At 33.0% G+C, this 18,543-nt stretch overlaps 1 protein-coding gene across 1 annotated transcript; it reads right to left on the bottom strand.

Annotated features, from left to right (window-relative positions):
- Window positions 1-10,416: 10,416 nt before the first annotated feature.
- On the bottom strand, window positions 10,417-14,704 carry LOC21398109 (aldehyde dehydrogenase family 2 member B4, mitochondrial). The gene is made up of 11 exons (XM_010102888.2): window positions 14,492-14,704; window positions 13,580-13,711; window positions 13,199-13,341; window positions 12,913-13,066; window positions 12,595-12,824; window positions 12,163-12,252; window positions 11,802-11,975; window positions 11,571-11,708; window positions 11,257-11,394; window positions 11,101-11,162; window positions 10,417-10,860 (listed from the first exon to the last, which is right to left on the bottom strand). Exons 1-11 carry the CDS (start codon window positions 14,595-14,597, stop codon window positions 10,587-10,589), a joined length of 1,641 nt encoding a protein of 546 aa, XP_010101190.1. The 5' UTR covers window positions 14,598-14,704; the 3' UTR covers window positions 10,417-10,586.
- Between the last annotated feature and the right edge of the window lie 3,839 nt (window positions 14,705-18,543).

Genomic DNA, 18,543 nt, shown 5'->3' with positions numbered 1-18,543 from the left:
CTGAATTTGAAGTGCTTACAGTTAGGGAAGGGGTAGATAATAATAAGATCGCCTAGTGGGTCCCCAGGAGAGGTGCCAAATGTGATTACGTGGCAGATTTTTGTGAGTTTGACTATGACGAGTCTGATGACAAGTTTAAATCGAATTTTTAATTTAAGTTATATAAAAATTTATTGTTAGAATGAATGAGGCCTGAAAGTGTATGGGAAATACCGTGGGGAGAGCCTTGAATGACACGTATATAAGGACACGTGTACGCATGTGATTAGGCAAAAGAGGCTTCTTGGATCGTGGTTTTTGTCTTTTCCTGGTGAACTGTGCCACTGTGGTACTGGTAGGGTTCGTACGGATAGTGGCTTGGGTGGGCCCACAAACCGACCAGTACACGTGGGCGAGTAAACAATCGCCGCGTTACCTCGGGCAATGGGGATCTAATGTACCTTCCTACTCAGAGATTCAAATGCCACGTAATCAGTTGCTGACATTTTTTTTCGAACGGGAAAATTGCTGACTTTAGTTTGTATTTATGCATATTATTATCTTTTGATTTTTCTTAAAACAAATAACGTGTGTCTTCAGCATTATACATATATATATATATTCTGTTTTTTATTTTTGTTTTATGTGTACCAAAGTCTGTAACCTGGAAGAATAATTTTCTTCTTACAAAAAAAAAAGAAAGTATAAAATTGTTGGAACGAAAACTTGATATTGAAGTGAAGAAGAGAATAACATGTTTGGTTGAAATGTTGTGCTATTGCTCCAAATAAAAAAAAAAAAAGAGCAGTATAATCCCCGCTACTTCATTTTTTTTTTTTTTTTTTTTTTTTTTGAGGAACCCTACTTCACTTTTGGTGCATGAGTTGAGTTGTGTGTGTATGCATATATTTTTATTATTATTATTATTATTATTATTATTATTTGTGCAAAACCAGTTTAGGAATCTAGGTTTCATATTTCTTGCATTTGTAAGCCAATCATTCTTTTAATTACATTAAGATGCGAATTAAGCTATTTAACATGCTTTTGTATTAGGGATTTATTTTTATACTTGGGGAGTTGGAGTTATTAATTAGCTTTTAGCAAGTCTATCCTTAAATTCTCTTAGGATCAATAAGTTATTTATTCTTTGGATTTAACAAAGAGTTGAGAATGTTTCTAAATTGATGACAACTATTAAAATTTGAAAAAAAAAAAAAAAAAAGTGCACCCATAAATGTTACTTGAGTTCATTAATTTGAAGGAAAATACAAAAAAAAAGAAAAAAAAAAAGAAAAAAAAAAGATGAGAATTGGAACGCCTTTCTTCTGTTATATTGCATTAAACTCACACTTTACTATAATCAAAAGTTTGAAGATAAATTCAGTTAAAGTTGAGGAAACCAAAAGGTCAAAACCACTTATAGGTATCATGTTAAAGTTGCAGGCGTTACTTAAGTGTATGATGCATACGGTGATAGTAACAAATAATAACTACATGAGCTCATAAGTACGTAAGATCCTATGCCCATATATGCAACACTGTAAATGGCGAGTTTCCAAACTTGCCGACATAAAATTAAAGTCCTGACAGTTATGTATGCAATACCAAAACAAGAAAAATAAAAATAAAAATAACTAAAAATAAATGACTCAAGGATCAAGATGGGTCTAGATTTTTCTAATCTAATATCTTTTGTACCATTTCAGTTTCTTCATACAAGTTGTTAACCAATCTTGTTAGTTGTCAATCGGGTCTTTTTCTCTCTACACGCGTTTCTGATTATCATTCGCTTGCTCTTAGGAAGTTAATTAATTAACACTTATCAATCTAATATTAATAGTAGTTATTTGTGACCGCAAAAGCTTGTATAAAATTTAGCTGCTGAAGATTTTTCTTCTTCTTCAAACGAAACCATGATGGCGATTGATGTACGTGAAAGGGCTTAAACGTGGACCATTTATTGAATGACACGTACATGAAACGCGTTTGATTAATGTCGTTTGCTGATTATTAGTTAATTTGATATTAATGCGATGGTATATTCACCAAACTCGTTTTATTATTTATTTATTCATTTTCTTTCTTAACTATAGATTTGTGGCCACATAGTGGAGCAGCCAGTCATTGTTTGGGAAAAAAAAGAAAATTGTCTTAGTATGGTCCAAAGACTCCAAACAGCCCCATTCTAAGAAAATTTGGCTCTTTGCAGGAAAACTAAAAACTTATATGTGTTTTGACTAGCAAAAAGAAAAAGAAAAAAATGTGTTTTGACACTAATTTAAGAAGTCTCCTAATTAAAGTAAGGTATCTGCAATAATCTTGTACATGTCTAAATAAGATATCAATATGAAAAAAAATAATAATAAAACTGTTTATTCATTTAAAAATTTGACGAAATTTAATGAAATTCTAACGGTTGGATGTAATAGTAATAGGACTTGTTTTTTAATACATATGCAGCGTTCAAAACATCATACGGTAGGCATTGTCCTTCTAACTATCGGTTGAAATTATTGTTTTAAGAGGAAAAAGAGACGAATATCTTTTAGAGTGTATTAATTTAAATTTTTATCATTTATTTTTTAATAATATTCTTTTAAGTTAAATAATTATATTAGATAAAAAAGTATTAATTAAGAGTAAAAAATAAAATTTTAAATTCATACACTCTATAAATAAGTTTAACAATTTTTATTTTATTTTTTTTTAACCGTTAAATTAAGTTTTTAATGCTATGATATGTGAGTGTTCATATTAAGAGTTTGTGTACAAAACTACTCTAATCAGTAATTAGAGATAAGGCCAATGAAAACTTAATTTAACAGGTAGAATAACAGTTTCTACCATATAAATTCTCTTTAAAGGGAAATTAAGAGGACATTTATTTTTTGTATTCGTCACTAATTTTGAATCATGATTCATAATTTTTTATAGTATTTTTTTCTCATAAAAAAATACACATAAAATAAAAATGATTCTGAATCATTTAGGGGACGTTTGTTTCCTATATTCGTTCTTAATTTTGAATCATGATTTATAATTTTTTTTTATTAAAAATGCACATAAAATAAGAATAATTTTAAATTATTATTCTGAATACATAAACTAAACGTAAGCTTAACGTGCTAATGTTATGTAAAAAAAAGACAGCTGTTTTTTTTAACCTGCTAAGTGCTACGAAGAGCATTTAGACAGCTCTCCATGGAACGTGAAACGCTGACAGACAATCATGAGCTGCAACAAGTTCATGCACACGAGTCTTTACTACCTAACTTCCACTGTTTAGTACGTTATGTTAAGCTAAAGAGTATGATGGTTATTACATTTTTATTTCTAAGCAAAGAAAAACAAAAAAACAAAAAAACAAAAAAAAGGAAAGAAAGATTGAAGAGTATTATATTGTTAATAATAACCGACCACGCGTTGGTAAAGGACATGGTCAAGTGTTTAAGGAAGACAAGCCACCAATTTTAGTGGATTAACATTACGACAACATGACAAGTGGGCTTTTCTTGATGTCCAAGTGAGAACCATTTCCCTTTCGGCCAGCTTACACAAAATACTTAAGCAAAAGCTGGTGCATAAAATAGACCAAAAAGCAACAAGACAAAATATATTATATATTTCACACAGCTAAAGACTTACAACTCAAAGTAAATGGGACAGTTACACTTTACATGATGATTTTTGTTTTTAAATAAAGTCAAACTGCTTCAAAACAGGCCCTGGATATTGTTTCTGGGCCGACTTTGCGGACCATTTGATGGGTGAAAATCATGAGGTTGGCGATGGAGATAGATGAAAGTACGCAATCAATTTGGTTAGCACATGTGGTGTTTGTTTCGAACCACAACTTATATTTCTGTTATAATATTTTTTTAATAAAAATTTTTATTTTTATTTTTATTTTTTTACATAAATTTATTTTTTAACTCAAGTTCTAACTTAAACGCGGCTGAATTATGTAGAATGATGAGTAGCATAATTGTTATTATTCAACATTATTAGTGCACCCAAATATCTCTAAAAATATATTATTTATACATCTATACTATTACACAACAAAAGAACTGTAGAGCTAATCTCATAAAAACGACATTCACAGAGAAGGAATTCATACACTCCAGAAGGCATGTCGTTTTGGGGCAACTAAAAGGTTTGATTTGCAAGTTTAGATATTTAATAGCTTCAGCCAATTAGAATAGAACACGTAGCAAGGCTATCACTTTGTTGTTTACTTGATTATGTAAAGACATAGTTCTTGAAGGTTTTGTAATATAGTTCTTGAAGGTTATGTATTCTTTAGCATTCCATATTTGAGTATTGTATTCTTCAGAAAAGAGATTTAGTGAGAGAAACTCTAAGTATTTTTAGAGAGAGAAATTGTCTGTACTGTGAGGAATTGAGGGTGTAATCTTTCTATGATTAGTGGATAGAGTTTTCTGCGAATGAGCTTAACGGGGATGTAAAAATTTATTCCGAACCTCGGTAAAACAAATCATTTGCATTCATACTGTTTTGGTTTTCTAACGTTTCCTACAATTCCGGCGAGTTGGTGTTGGAGTCGCTCTAACAGTGGTATTAGAGCCAAAGGGTTTGTGATCGGTGAAGGAGGTCACGAGTAAATCTTGAGTTTCTTGATCAAGATTATTAGGAATTGACAAGGATGGGCACGGTAATATTCAAATTGGAAAAGTTTGATGGGACCAGTGATTTTGGGTTATGGAGGAAGAAACTCAGGGCTATTCTAGTTCAGCAAAAAGTGGCCAAGGCACTTGGAGACATGAAGGATGTCACTAGAACTGATGAAGAAAAGAAAGAGATGCAAGAAATTGCATATTCAACCATCATCCTGAATCTGTCAGATAATGTACTAAGGCAAGTCAACGAAGAAGACACCGCCGTAAAGGTAAGGCTCAAACTCGAGTAGTTGTATATGACCAAGTCTTTAACTAACAAGATCTACATCAAGACAAGTCTGTTCAGTTGTAAGATGGATCCCAACAAGAGTCTTGAAAAAAATCTTGATGATTTTAACAACATAATAATAGACTTAGCCAATATCGGAGAAAAGATTGAAGAGGAAAACCAAGCCATGATCTTACTAATCTCTTTACCCGAAACTTTTAAAGAAGTTAAGAATGCTATAAAGTATGGGAGAGAAAGCTTGACTTTAAAAGATGCCCTATCAGCCTTGAGATCGAGAGAATTAGAAATTAAGAATGAATTGTCTGCCAGGGGAACTCATGTGGGCCTATTTTCAAGAGGTAAGCCACAAAAAAGAGATTCAAAAAAATTGAAGAATAGACCCAGCTCTAGATCTAAGTTTAAGTCTGGTCAAAGGAAATGTTTCTTTTGTAATAAGCCTGGTCACATAAAAAGACACTACAACAAGTGAAAGAAGCAGCTGGCTGAGAAACCAAATGAGGATGCAGAGGCTGCAATAGCCAATCAATGTAATGCTTATGAAAGTTTAGAGATGCTTGCTGTGACCCTAAGCCAAAATGAAGAAGAATGGATACTAGACTTGGGGTGCACTTATCATATGTGCCCTAGAAAAGAGTGGTTTTCTGAGTATGAAAACATCAATAGAGGAAAAGTGTTGATGGGAAACAATCACTCGTGCCCTGTGGTTGGTATTGGATCCGTGACACTCAAGTTGAAGAATGGAACTTCACATGTCTTAAAAAATATTAGGCACGTTCCTAATCTAAGGCGAAACTTAATCTCCATAGGGAATTTGGATGATGAAGGCTACTGTTACAAGGCAGAAGGTGGAGTACTCAAGGTACAAAAAGGCTCTTTGGTGGTCCTAAAAGGCAATAAACAACATGGTTTGTATATTCTTGAAGGCCAAACAGTCACAGGTTTAGCGGCTGCCGCAGTGAAGAATGACACACATGTTGTTTTGTGGCACAGACTTCCTCATGTGAGTGAGAGAGGACTTCAAGAACTAAGCAAACAGGGCATGTTGGGAAAGGATCAAATAGGGCACACAACACAGGCTCAAGTTTGTTACTTCAACTTACAGAGCCAAAAAACCTTTGGATTATGTCCATGCAGATCTCTGGGGTCTAGAAAAGGTGCCAACATTTGCGGGTCACAGATATTTTCTGTCCATAGTTAATGATCATTCTAGAAAAGTGTGGGTTTATTTGCTTAAAACTAAATATGACTGTTTTGATAAGTTTAAGCAATGGAAGGCTTTAGTTGAAAATCAAACAAACAGGAAATTAAAGGCTTTAAGAATGGATAATGGGATGGAATTGTGTCATGTGATTTTCACTAATTACTATCAAGAAACAGGAATTCTAAGGCACAAAATTGTAAAGAACCCCAATAGGACTCTTATGGAAAGAGTAAGATGCATGCTTATTAGTTCAGGTCTTAATAAACACTTTTGGGGAGAAGCTGTTTCTACATCCTGTTATCTAATTAACAGGTGTCCTTGTAAACCTATTGGTTTAAAGACACCAGAGGAATGTTAGACTAACAAACCTCTAAGTTTATCAAATCTAAGGGTGTTTAGGTGTGCAGCCCATGCTCACCAAAGAGAGGAAAAGTTAGATCCTAGGTCTATAAAGCGCATCTTTCTTGGTTATCCTGAAGGAATTAAAGGATATAGACTATGCTTAAGAAGTGGTTCATAGTACAAAGTAATTATCAATAAAGATGTTGTATTCAATGAGTTTGATATGCCTTATTTAAAATTAGAAAAAGCTACTGCTCCTAGTGTTCTTGATGTAGGGACATGTGCATTACCATCCCATGAATTACAATTTGTGGTGAAACATTCAAGAGAGCAGACTGACATTCCATCAACGGGTAGGGAAGAAACTTATGAGCAAAACATTCAACCAGATGATCAATATGAGGAAGTTAGTGAACCAACACAAGAATAACAACCTATACCAATCCATAATTTAGATTAATATCAATTGACCAGGGATAGGCCAAGGAGAAATATTAGACCATCTCAGAGATATGATGAAGGAAACTTAATAGCTTTTACCCTTAACACTGCCGAAGAGGTGGACACTGAAGAACCAAAGAGTTTCACTGAAGCTGTAAATGGTCCACATGCAAAACAATGGAGAGCAGCTGTGGAGGAAGCAATGCAATCTTTAAGGAAAAATAATACTTGGGTTCTAGAAAATAAACCCAAGTATCAAAAACCAGGGGATTGTAAATGGATATTCAAAAACAAGGAAGGCATCATTGGCAGAACTAATGAGGTTTAAGGAAAGATTAGTTGCCAATGGGTTTATGCAGGTAGAAGGTGTTGACTACACCAAGATTTTCTCTCCTGTAATAAAATACAAGACCATAAGAACCATTTTAGTATTAGTGGCTCATGAAGATTGGGAACTAGAACAAATGGACGTGAAGATTGCTTTCCTCCATGGAGATTTGAATGAAACAATTTATATGTCACAACCATCGGGGTTTGAGGTTAAAGGAAAAGAAAAACAAGTCTGTCTACTAAAAAAATCATTATATGGCCTCAAGTAGTCTCCACGCCAATGGTGTAAAGGGTTTGATCACTATGTTACTCAAATTGGTTTTACTAGGAGTCATTATGATTCATGTTTATATTTTAAGGATATTGGTACTATGTCTACAGTATATCTCTTACTATACGTAGATGATATGCTAATTACTAGTGCTAGTATTGAGGTTGTTAAGAAAGTAAAAGGTCTCCTAAGTTCTGAGTTTGATATGAAAGACCTAGGTAATGCTAAAAAGATTTTGGGTATTGACATCAAAAGAGATAGGCAACACAAGGTTTCATGCTTATCATGGGAAGATTACCTTAGGAAAGTGAACAAGAAGTTCTCAATGGAGACTTCTAAGAGTGTTAAAGTCCCTCTTGCAGGACATTTTAAGCTCTCAGTCGAGCAATCTCCCTCAACCGAGGAAGATAAAATTAAAATGGCTAAAATACCATATGCTAGTGCTATAGGGTCACTTATGTATTCCATGATCTGTTCTATACCTGATTTAGCCTATTCTATGAGTGTATTAAGTAAATATATGACAAATCTAGGTATGGATCATTGGCTAGCTATGAAGTGGTTACTGAAGTATGTTAATTCTACTATTGATTATGGTCTCATTTATAAATATAAAACTAATCACTTGATCTTGGATGGTTTTGTGGACTCTGATTTTATAGGTGACAGGGACAAGAGGAGATCTACATCAGCATACATGATGACTTTAGATGGAAATTGCATAAGTTAGAAATCTCAACTTCAGCCGATGGTAGCTTTATCAAGTACAGAGGCAGAATACATTGCTGAAACATAAGGTTTCAAAAAAGCAATATGGTTACAAGGACTGGTAAAGGAGTTAAAGGTTTTGACTGGATCAACAACCATTTACTTAGACATTCAATCAGCGATTTATCTGTGTAAGAATCCAATCTATCATGAGAAGACCAAGCACATCAATGTAAGGCACTATTTCATCAGAGAAAAAGTGGAAGAATGAGTAATTCTACTGGAGAAGGTCCACAGAGAGGATAATCCATTAGACATGGCTACCAAAATGATTAGTACTAGCAAGTTCCAGAAGTGTCTGGACTTGCTAAGTATTGGTAAGACTTGAATTATCAAGTCTGAGCAATGACATCCGCAGAAGGATCTCTCATTCAATCCAATGTTGTTCTTTCTGAGATTAAGGTGGAATTTTGTAGAGCTAATCTCATAAAAAGGCTTGATTTGTAACTAAAAGGCATGTCGTTTTGGGCAACTAAAAGGCTTGATTTGCAAGTTTAGATATTTAATAGCTTCAGCCAATTAGAATAGAACAAGTGGCAAGGCTATCACTTTATTGTTTACTTGATTATATAAAGATATAGTTATTGAAGGTTCTGTATTCTTCGGCACTCAGCAAGCTATCACATTGTTGATTACTTAATTATAGGGTTCTTTGGTTGGAGGATTCAAACCATGTGATTCGAATCATTTTTGATTTACATGTATTTTTTGTGAGAGAAAATACTGTAGCGAACCACGAATCATGATTCGAATCAGGGAACGAATCCCTCTACCAAACGCCCCCATAGTTCTTGAAGGTTCTGTATTCTTCGGCACTCAGCAAGCTATCACATTGTTGATTACTTGATTATATAAAGATATAGTTCTTGAAGGTTATGTATTCTTTAGCATTCCATATTAGAGTATTGTATTCTTCAGAAAAGAGATTTAGTGAGAGAAACTCTAAGGATTTCTAGAGAGAGAAATTGTAAGCTTTGGGAACAAGGGAATCTGGAAGTTTCTAGGATTTGTTCTTCCATTAGGAATTCATCTTGTTGTTCGTTTAGTTTCTTCTCCTGGTGTGAGTTTCTGTAATTGGGAAATCTTTGTACTGTAAGGAATTGAAAGTGTAATCTTTCTCTGATTAGTGGATAGTGCTTTCTGCGAACGAGCTCAACGGGGATGTATGAATTTATTCCGAACCTCGGTAAAACAAATCATTTGCGTTCATACTGTTTTGATTTTCTGGCGTTTCTTGCAATTCTGACAAGTTGGTGTGGGAATCGCTCCAACAAGAACATTGACATTCAGAATTATTTGTGTTCCATATTTACATGACAAAATATGGAACCAAATGAATCCTAATCGTTTGGGTTTCGGGGTTGAGTGGAGAATGTATACTTGATGCTGAGAGATTTTTAACGTTTTAGAAACTCGATGGGATTTAAGCTTTGTAAGTATTCAAGTACCGCCGGTGGTGGTAGCATAGTAGTGAGGGCTGATCACTCCACCGCTTCCTCTCCCATTCTTCATAAATTCGATTTTCGATGCGCTTGGACTTCTAAGAATTGTCAATGAGAGCGTATATTGATCTACAATTCATTCCACTTAAGGTCCTATAACCGAAAATTTTCGTACTATTATTGGAGCTTTTGATTTGTACTATACAAATGAACTAGTCAAAACTCAAAGGTCAATAGAATGAGGCATAAATCCCAACCCCAAAAAGGTTTATAGTACGGCTCCCAAAACATGTGATTGTTGTAACATTCCACCTAAGTTTTTTTTACTGAATTTACCATTAAAAGTACATGAATATTGATTTTTATCTTTTATTTTTTATTAATATCATTTTAATTAATATAGTTATTTTACTAAAAAGATATTAAGTAAACATAAAGAATTAAAATCTAAACTCGTACACTTTTAAAGGATATGTCTCCTTTGCCCTTTCTCATTTTTCCCATAATCTCTTATCCAATCCACAGGCTTTGAGCGTCTAAGGGCTTTCCAAGGACTTGGTGTTGAGGTAATGTACGGACACGGTAGGTTTGTATCCATTTCCAAGGTTAAAGCTTTAGAAGACATTTCCAAATTTTTATTTATTTTTTTTCTCTGATGTCAGATATGGAGTTTGCAAATCTGTTTGATAATAGTGGTAAGAACTAAATGCTCAGACATGTGAAATAGCAAAATATTGCATTATTAGAATTCAAGATACAACTATAACCACAGCAGAAAATCTTAACTATAACCAAACAATATCATCTGTCACAAGAGGAACTATCCAGCTTTCTTTGCAATATTATTGAAAGAGAGAGATAATAGAGGCTGAAAGTCTTTCTACAACCATGCCGGGTTCTTCAAACGAGTGACGACAGCCTTCACCTGCAAGTAGTTGTTAAGGCTGTAAACTCCCTTTTCCCTGCCTATACCACTCATCTTGTAACCTCCGAATGGAATCGCAGCATCGAAAACATCGAAACAATTCACCCACACAGTTCCAGCTTTCAATGCCCTTGTCAGCGTGTTGGCAGTGTCAATGTTCTTGGTGAATACCCCGGCAGCTAATCCGTATCGGGTGGCATTGGCCCTTTTTATTACTTCATCAATTTCCCTGACAAAGAACAAAGAATTCGGAGGAAAATGAGTTAAATCTGCATCTGCTCATTCTTGAACACTATCTTCATATTTTTAGCCTTTTTCATTTTCAAGTAGGGTTCGATCAAGTTCGTATTAATCAATATTCGATTGATTGGTCTAAGGTATCGACAAAAAAAGATTTGTCTGTGATGTTCATGCAGAGCAATATCATGATAATGGAATGAGAAAAAGTGGTGGAATTGGATTAACGTACTTGAATTTCAAGATTGATTGCACTGGTCCAAAGATCTCATCCTGTGCTATCAACATATCATCCTGATTGTTCGAAAAAGGAAAAATCATGAGATGTCAGACGCCTTTCACAAGTGTTGCGAGAAGTAGTAAGTCAAGAAATGGACAAGCATATTACCTGAACATTTGAGAAAACAGTGGGCTGGATGAAATAACCTTTGGAGCCAATTCTATCCCCTCCACACTCAAGGGTAGCATTGCTGTCGATGCCTGATCTTATGTATTTCAGGATCTTCCGAAACTGCTCCGAATCGATCTAGGAGTTTCACAAAGTTAAGATTTAAAAGCATCAGCTTATGAATCAACCGGGAGAAATTACGAGTCTTACCCTCAAAGTATCAAGAAGCGCTTAAAGATAAACAAACCAGAAAGTTTTGGAATGACTAGAACTTTTCCAATCACCCCAAACCATATTAAAGAGAGTGAGAATACCTGAGGCCCTTGTTCAACACCCTTCTTGAAAGGATCACCCACACTGCGATTAACAGCTCGCGCCTTTGCTTTTTCGACAAATTCATCGTATACACGTTCATGCACATAAGTGCGAGAGCCAGCACAGCAACATTGTCCCTGCAGAGAAGCCAACAGATTTCTAATATGACCATGTAATTAATAACCGAATCCACCCAACCAAGCCCGGAATTGACTGAACAAGTTACAAACCTGATTAAAGAACAAAGCAAAATGGGCAAGCTCCACGGCCTTGTCAATGTCAGCATCCTCACAAACGATGAATGGCGATTTCCCTCCCAGCTCCAATGTCACTGGCTTTAGATTGCTTCTTGCAGCTAGTTCAAGAACAATCTTCCCTGTGCGAGTCGATCCTGTGAAAGCTAGCTGCAAAGGCAAAGACAATGATTCTAAGATGTGGATGTGTAAGAATTTAATAATATTAAAAGTTCTCTATTAACTGATTCTAGTTAGAACATTGTAGTCCAAGCATTCAGAAGAGGGGGGAGAAATTTTTGCAAAAGCGCTTGAAAAGAGCCGTGCGAACAACATTATATATGCTCTTCTAAAATACCTTGTCCACGTCCATATGGCTTGCGAGAGCTGCACCAGCAGTCGGTCCATAGCCAGACACTATGTTCAAAACACCAGGAGGAAGACCAGCCTGTCACAAGGGATGGTCATTAGACTACAAAGATAAACTCTTAGCAAACATAAAGAGAAAAGAAAAAAAGTGTTCAACAAATTCTTTACAAAGTTACAAAACAAATACTGAAAGACGAGAAAAACAAAATAAAGGAAATACAAAATCACTGGCCTCTTTACACAAATCATAAGTATGAAATCCAAGTCAAAATTATAAATTGACACATAGGAGCCCTTATCACGTCAATTATACCAAATCGGCTTCTCCAAAAGCAAATAAGACGAGATTATTATTAGTTGGCTCAAGTTGATCAATTTTATCTAAACAGAGTGATGATAGAAGAGACAAACCAAAGCTCACCTCATGCAATAACTTTCCTGCATAGAGAGCAGTCAAAGGAGTTTGCTCAGCAGTCTTTATGACAATAGCATTACCACATGCTAGAGCAGGTCCAACCTTCCAAGCAAACATGAGAAGGGGAAAGTTCCACGGAATTATCTGACCTGTAACACCAATCGGTTCGTGCAGCGTCTGCACATGATATTTCCCATCCGCGGGAACAGTTAGTCCATGGATTTTGTCAGCCCATCCTGTAAAGTACGAGGAAGTAAATGGTTGGAGGAAACCCAATGCAAACAAAAGGAACCAAAAGCCAACAATGTAAGTCATCTCTCTCACCCGCGTAGTAGCGAAACAGGCGTGCCAGCATCGGTACCTCGGATGTTGCAGCCTGTTCATAAGGCTTCCCATTGTTCCATGTCTCTAAAGCTGCAATCTCATCATTATGTTTCTCGACCAAATCCGCAAAGCGCAGCATTATCCGCGATCTTTCCTGAAATTTAATCATTGTTTAAAAAGAGAAACGTACTACCTTTAACATAAAATAATTCACATAGTAATTCATAAACAAAACCACTCTAAAGCCCTTTGATGCCGATAATCAAATGCATCAAAATTTCCTCACATAAGCAGTCATCTTTGGCCATGGCCCTTCATCAAATGCCTTGCGAGCAGCAGCAACTGCGCGGTTTATATCTTCTGCGTCGCCCTCCGCGACATGAGCAATCACCTCCTCGGTGCGAGGATCATATGTTGGAAATGTTTTTCCTGAGAAATAAGAGATTATGAAATTGAATTTTGGGTTTGTCTTCGGTCATTCAGAAGACCAGTCTTATACTGTAATATAAAAATGGTGCTCTAACATAACATTTACTTTCTTTTATGTAACAATAATTTAAAAACATGTAACATGGTATGCAATAAATAAATTTCTTATTGTTAATTAACTAATAGTGCAAGATTTCTTTGTTCTCTTTAATTGGAAGGAAAAAAAAAAAGGCATTACCTGACGCAGCATCCACAAAATGGCCATTAATTAGGTGCTTGGTATAAGCAATTTCAACAGGTGGAATTATCGCTTCTTCAGCTGCTACAGAAGTGCTAAACCTTGTTATACTGTTTCCACGGACAGATCCTCCTGAAAATTACATTTTTAAAACAGGAAGAAAAGAAAAAAAAAAAAAAAAAAGTTACCACTCATTGGATATACTGGAAATAAAAAAAGAAAAAAATAAACCCAATAACTAAAACGATCAAATTAAGCCATGATTTTCTCACATAATCCAAACCGTATCAATTTACAAATGGCTAAGTTCTATGGTTGTTTACTGCGAATATCACACAGCCCATCTTCTATGTACAGATACTTAAAAGTCTCTGTTTGGTGGCCGAGAAAACTCCAATCCGAACAAGAAAACACTTTGTACTATAAAAGAAAAGAAAACCCTTTCATTATTTTACATCAATTTCAAGAAAGCAGGTTGAATTGAATTTCGTTATATCTTCTTCCCCTTTTTTCATATGTATATTAATATAAACAGGGTTATAAGAAGTCAATTAGTGAATAGTAATACTCAGAAAAAACACATTTTTTTTTTTTCAACTGAAGAAAGTACAGAATCAGAATACACTGAAAACACATTTTTTCGCCAGAGAAAAGAAAAATAAAGAATCAACCCCAACACTGATTATGCAGATATAGAATAAGATGAATTTAAAAAAAGAAAATCCCAGAAACACCATGGACAGAAAAACCAAAAAAAAAAAAAAAAGAATAAAAGAACAAAACAGATTCTAGAAGCCAATCACCATTATCATAACGGCAAAAGAAGAAAGAAGGGAGAGATTAAACAATATAACCTGAAAAACAGGAAAGAAAGAAAGAAAGGTGACAACAGTTGAAAAGAGAAATGGTTACCAAGAGAACGAAGCAGAGAAAGAGAACCCAAAGAAGAAGAAGAAGAAGAAGAAGAAGACAGAGAGAGAGAACGAGAGAACAACTGGGAAATCCTCCGAGCAGCCATGGCCAAAGGAAAATCTGAAAAGGCTTATCTTTTGTGTATATAATGTATAATAAAGAAAAAAGCAGAGAAAGAAAACAGAGTCCTCTCTCTCCCAATGCGTGTGTGAGCTCTACTCTTTTGCCTTTTTTCCACCAAGTGGACCGTGGACAAAATGCATGATGCCCCTCGAGAATTCACCGTACTCGAGCGCCAACAAACAAAACAAGAAATTATTAAAAAAAAGAAAAAAAGAAAAATAAAACACAAAAACAAAGCGTGAAAAGATTTTTTTTTTTTTTTGTACTTAAAAGTATTTTATTGTTGTACATATCTTAATTTAATCGAAATATATTTAATTAGAATATGTTAAACTAACTTAACTAAATATACCATTGGTTGAAAAAATTTTGTCAGTAACATTATTTTTTAGAAAATTTTCGGGTAAATATATTTTTTTCTCAATAGTAGCATCCTTTTATTATTAGGGTCGGAATTATGTCAGGAAGGTTATTTTTGAGAGAAATTTTTTGATACAATATTTTTATGAGAGATTTTTTGGTACGTCTGACGTACCGGTAAGTTAAGTTTATTTAACCGTTAGATTTAATACTTTTTTATTTTTACGTGATTTTATGCATATCTCACGGATATAAAACTTGGTCTACCGGAAAAGGTCTATATCTTTATTAATATGGTCAATTTTAATCGTTGGATCTGATCAAACTCACATTATATTAATAATATATATATATATATATAACAAACAATTTTTGATACAGTCTAATAGTTAAAAACAATCTTTTCAAAGTTTATTTTGTAGACCTTATTAGAAAAAAAAAATTTCATAACTAATGAAAAATTCTCTTATTCATTTGTTTATGAGAAACTAGTCCCCAGAAAAATAGATTATTAGTAGTCTTTCACTTTTCAACTATTAAATTTGTATCAAAATTTATTAATTTTACATACTTATTTAATTTAATGTAATTTTAACTAGATTTAACAATTAAAAATTAAACATACTAGAGAAGGGCCCTTGTTTATGATTGTAAAAATTAGAGCCAAAAGTTCTTTTTAAAAGAAACCTATACGTATTAGAAAGGAATAATTGTTACCTTTGGAGTATAGAAAACAAAATACAAAATACTGACATTTAGAAGAGGCTTGTTAATTCTTATGTAATTTTAATGTGATTTAAAATGTAACGCAAGCTACATTAACTTATAAATATTACTTAAATAACATTCTTAAAAAATATTATTACTTTTTTAAGGGAAAAGAAGTACGTTGAAAATAAAAGTACTTTTTGCTCATGAGTAAAAAGAGAAACACTGGGTGTGTTTGGTAAGAAAATTCGTATCTTGATTCGAATCATGGTTCATGGTTCGATACAATATTTTTTCTCACAAAAAATATATATAAATCAAAAATAATTTTAATCTCGTAATTCTAATTTATGAACCAAACGTATCCTTAAAACTATTTATTTTATTAATTTAATTTAAGATGTGATTTTATATAAAAAATTTTTATTATAATAAAAGAGTTAAATACAATTACTTTTAAAATTTTTTTATTATAATAAATTTTAAATTTTAAATTTAAATTAATGAAATAAACGAACCTCAAAAAATAAATTAGCAGGCCAATAAACCCTAAAAAAAAAAAAAAAAAAAGAGCGGTGTTAGTAGGCGAATAATGTGATTTCTCAATACTCATGATGCAACCACTTCACCCGGAAAAAAAAAAGAAAAAAGAAAAAAGAAAACGACGAAATGTGCTCTGTTTGTTTCCCCTCTTTTTGTGGCAAACTTGTTGTCTCCCTCTCATCGCATCGGGATTCCCATCATTACTATTTTCTTCTTAATTCTGAAAAAAAAAATGTCAGAAACTTTAAAATGTAAAAAGACCTATTAATAAGAGAGATTCATTTAAACAGTCAGATTGTTGAAATCATATTAAATTAAAAAATTGATAATTCACGAGTGTGTTTCGTGAATTAAGGGCCCGTTTAATTCGTTAATTTGAGTTTTTAATTTGAGTTGAGATGTGATTTTATGTGAGAGTTTTTTACTGTAGTAAAAAAGTTAAATGTGATTGTTTATGAGAATTTTTTACTGTAGTAAAACTTAAATTCTAAACTCGAATCAACGAAATAAACGGGGTCTGATGATGATGAACTTTTCTTAATTCCAAATATATGGTCTATGCTTTCCTTTTTTACAGAATTTATTCTTATTAATTGCAACGTTTACAATTTCAAAGACGAAAAGAAGGAAAATAGTTGCAATCAATGAGGTGTTTTTAACCATAATCTGATCATGATTCTTTTGTTTTTGTTTTTGCCGTAATGGCAATGATTCTTTTCATGTGAACTTTATCATAATTAAATTTTTGTTCGAAAGTTATCATAATTTTGCACCTAGTTGTTGATAAAACACCCATTATCAAACATATTAATTAAATTCAGATAAAATAACATATAAAATTAAATTTACGGACAGATTGACGAAAAGTACCTTTAAAATGAGGTTGCACGTAATTTTGCACCAAATGTTGAGGATTTATATTTTTTTGTTATGAGGGAGTTTCTCAAATAAAAACTATTAGTAATTTTTTATTTTTAAACTTTCAAATTTATATTAAAAATTATTTATTATGTATATTTTTTTAATTTAATGTAATTTTAATTAAATTTAATGGTTAGAAATTGACTCTATTAAAGGTTAATTATTGAAAAATGCCTTATTTCTTTTTTTTTCTTTTTTTTTTTCCTTTTCTTTTTACTCTCTAAGGAGATATAGAGAGAGGGGGGATAGTTTTTGGCACCTAATGCAAGTCAATTAAATTGGTTCAAATCCAGGTCAAATCAAAGCAAGGCGTGGGTTAACTATTCTATTTGGATCTTTAGCTAACTCAAGGTGCCAACTGGGTATTAGGACTTTTTTTTTTCCGAATAAATTGTGTTTCCCCTATTTTTCCCAAATATGAAAACTCATATACTTCTACCAACACTTCACCAAAAAAATAAAAAAATAAATAAATAAATCCAGCAATATATTTAAATTTAAAAAATACTTCTGGCAAGGATAATAAAAGTCTCATTCAACTCTTTATATACATGTCATGTATATCTTACCTTCACAACCTTAGTCAACATTTACTTCCTCTTTTCTTTAAAAAAAAAATTAAAAATTAAAGGTGAACGATTTTAATGTATGTTTCAAAATAGAATCAAGTGTAAATTTATCGTTAAATTATGTTTACCGCCATAACGTTTGACTTCTTAAGTCGTTGATTATATCAATTTTAGATAGATATAACTATTGTCTGTATTTAGTGAATAGTTTCACTCAATTACGTAATCATGATAAGTATTTATTGACCATCGACAATGTTACGTCCAATAGATTTCTATCAAACATCTTTTAATTTGTATTTCATAACTCATTTTGCAGTCAAAGAGTGAAGGGCAAATTAACTAGTGGTTGGCGTCTTTGCAATGAGACTCCGTTCTTTTTACTGATTCGAGTTTAGAATTTGAGTTTTACTATAGTAAAAAGTTTTAAAAAAAGTCACATCTAACTTTTTTGTTATAGTAAAAAGCTCTTACACAACATTACATCTCAATTCAAATTAAAAATTTAAATTAGCGAACCGAACGGTCCGAAGAATTTTTTTTTTCCCTTACGTATCCTAAAATTTTTGTTGTTTGTACGAAATTACGTCTTACACTAGTATTGTGATTGGCATATATCTACTGCCTTCCGAATATTGGTGGTCGATATTTTTAAAGTTAAACAAATTTTATTGGGAGAAAAGTTCCAATGGCACGGCAAAATTTCTATTGGGAAAAAATTTCTATTATTGTTATTGCACTCAGCTACTTTGAAACTTTTGAAGTTAAAAATTTCTTATAAATAGAGAAATGTATGTATATGTAAAATATATAAATTAAGTAGAATTA

This window comes from Morus notabilis, unplaced genomic scaffold (assembly GCF_000414095.1).
Source record: "Morus notabilis unplaced genomic scaffold, ASM41409v2 Scaffold229, whole genome shotgun sequence".
Lineage (NCBI taxonomy): Eukaryota > Viridiplantae > Streptophyta > Magnoliopsida > Rosales > Moraceae > Morus > Morus notabilis.
The sequence above is the reverse complement of the archived record's forward strand: the minus strand, read 5'-3'. Positions and strand labels throughout refer to the sequence as shown.

Bases quoted from the DNA above. Each gene is read 5' to 3' on its own strand.
- LOC21398109 (XM_010102888.2), bottom strand. From the start codon at position 14,597: ATGGCTGCTCGGAGGATTTCCCAGTTGTTCTCTCGTTCTCTCTCTCTG. The intron at 11,395-11,570 runs GTATTCTCACTC...TGAAACTCCTAG, and splicing joins GTGTTGAACAAGGGCCTCAG to ATCGATTCGGAGCAGTTTCG. The intron at 11,163-11,256 runs GTAATATGCTTG...TCGAACAATCAG, and splicing joins CTGTTTTCTCAAATGTTCAG to GATGATATGTTGATAGCACA.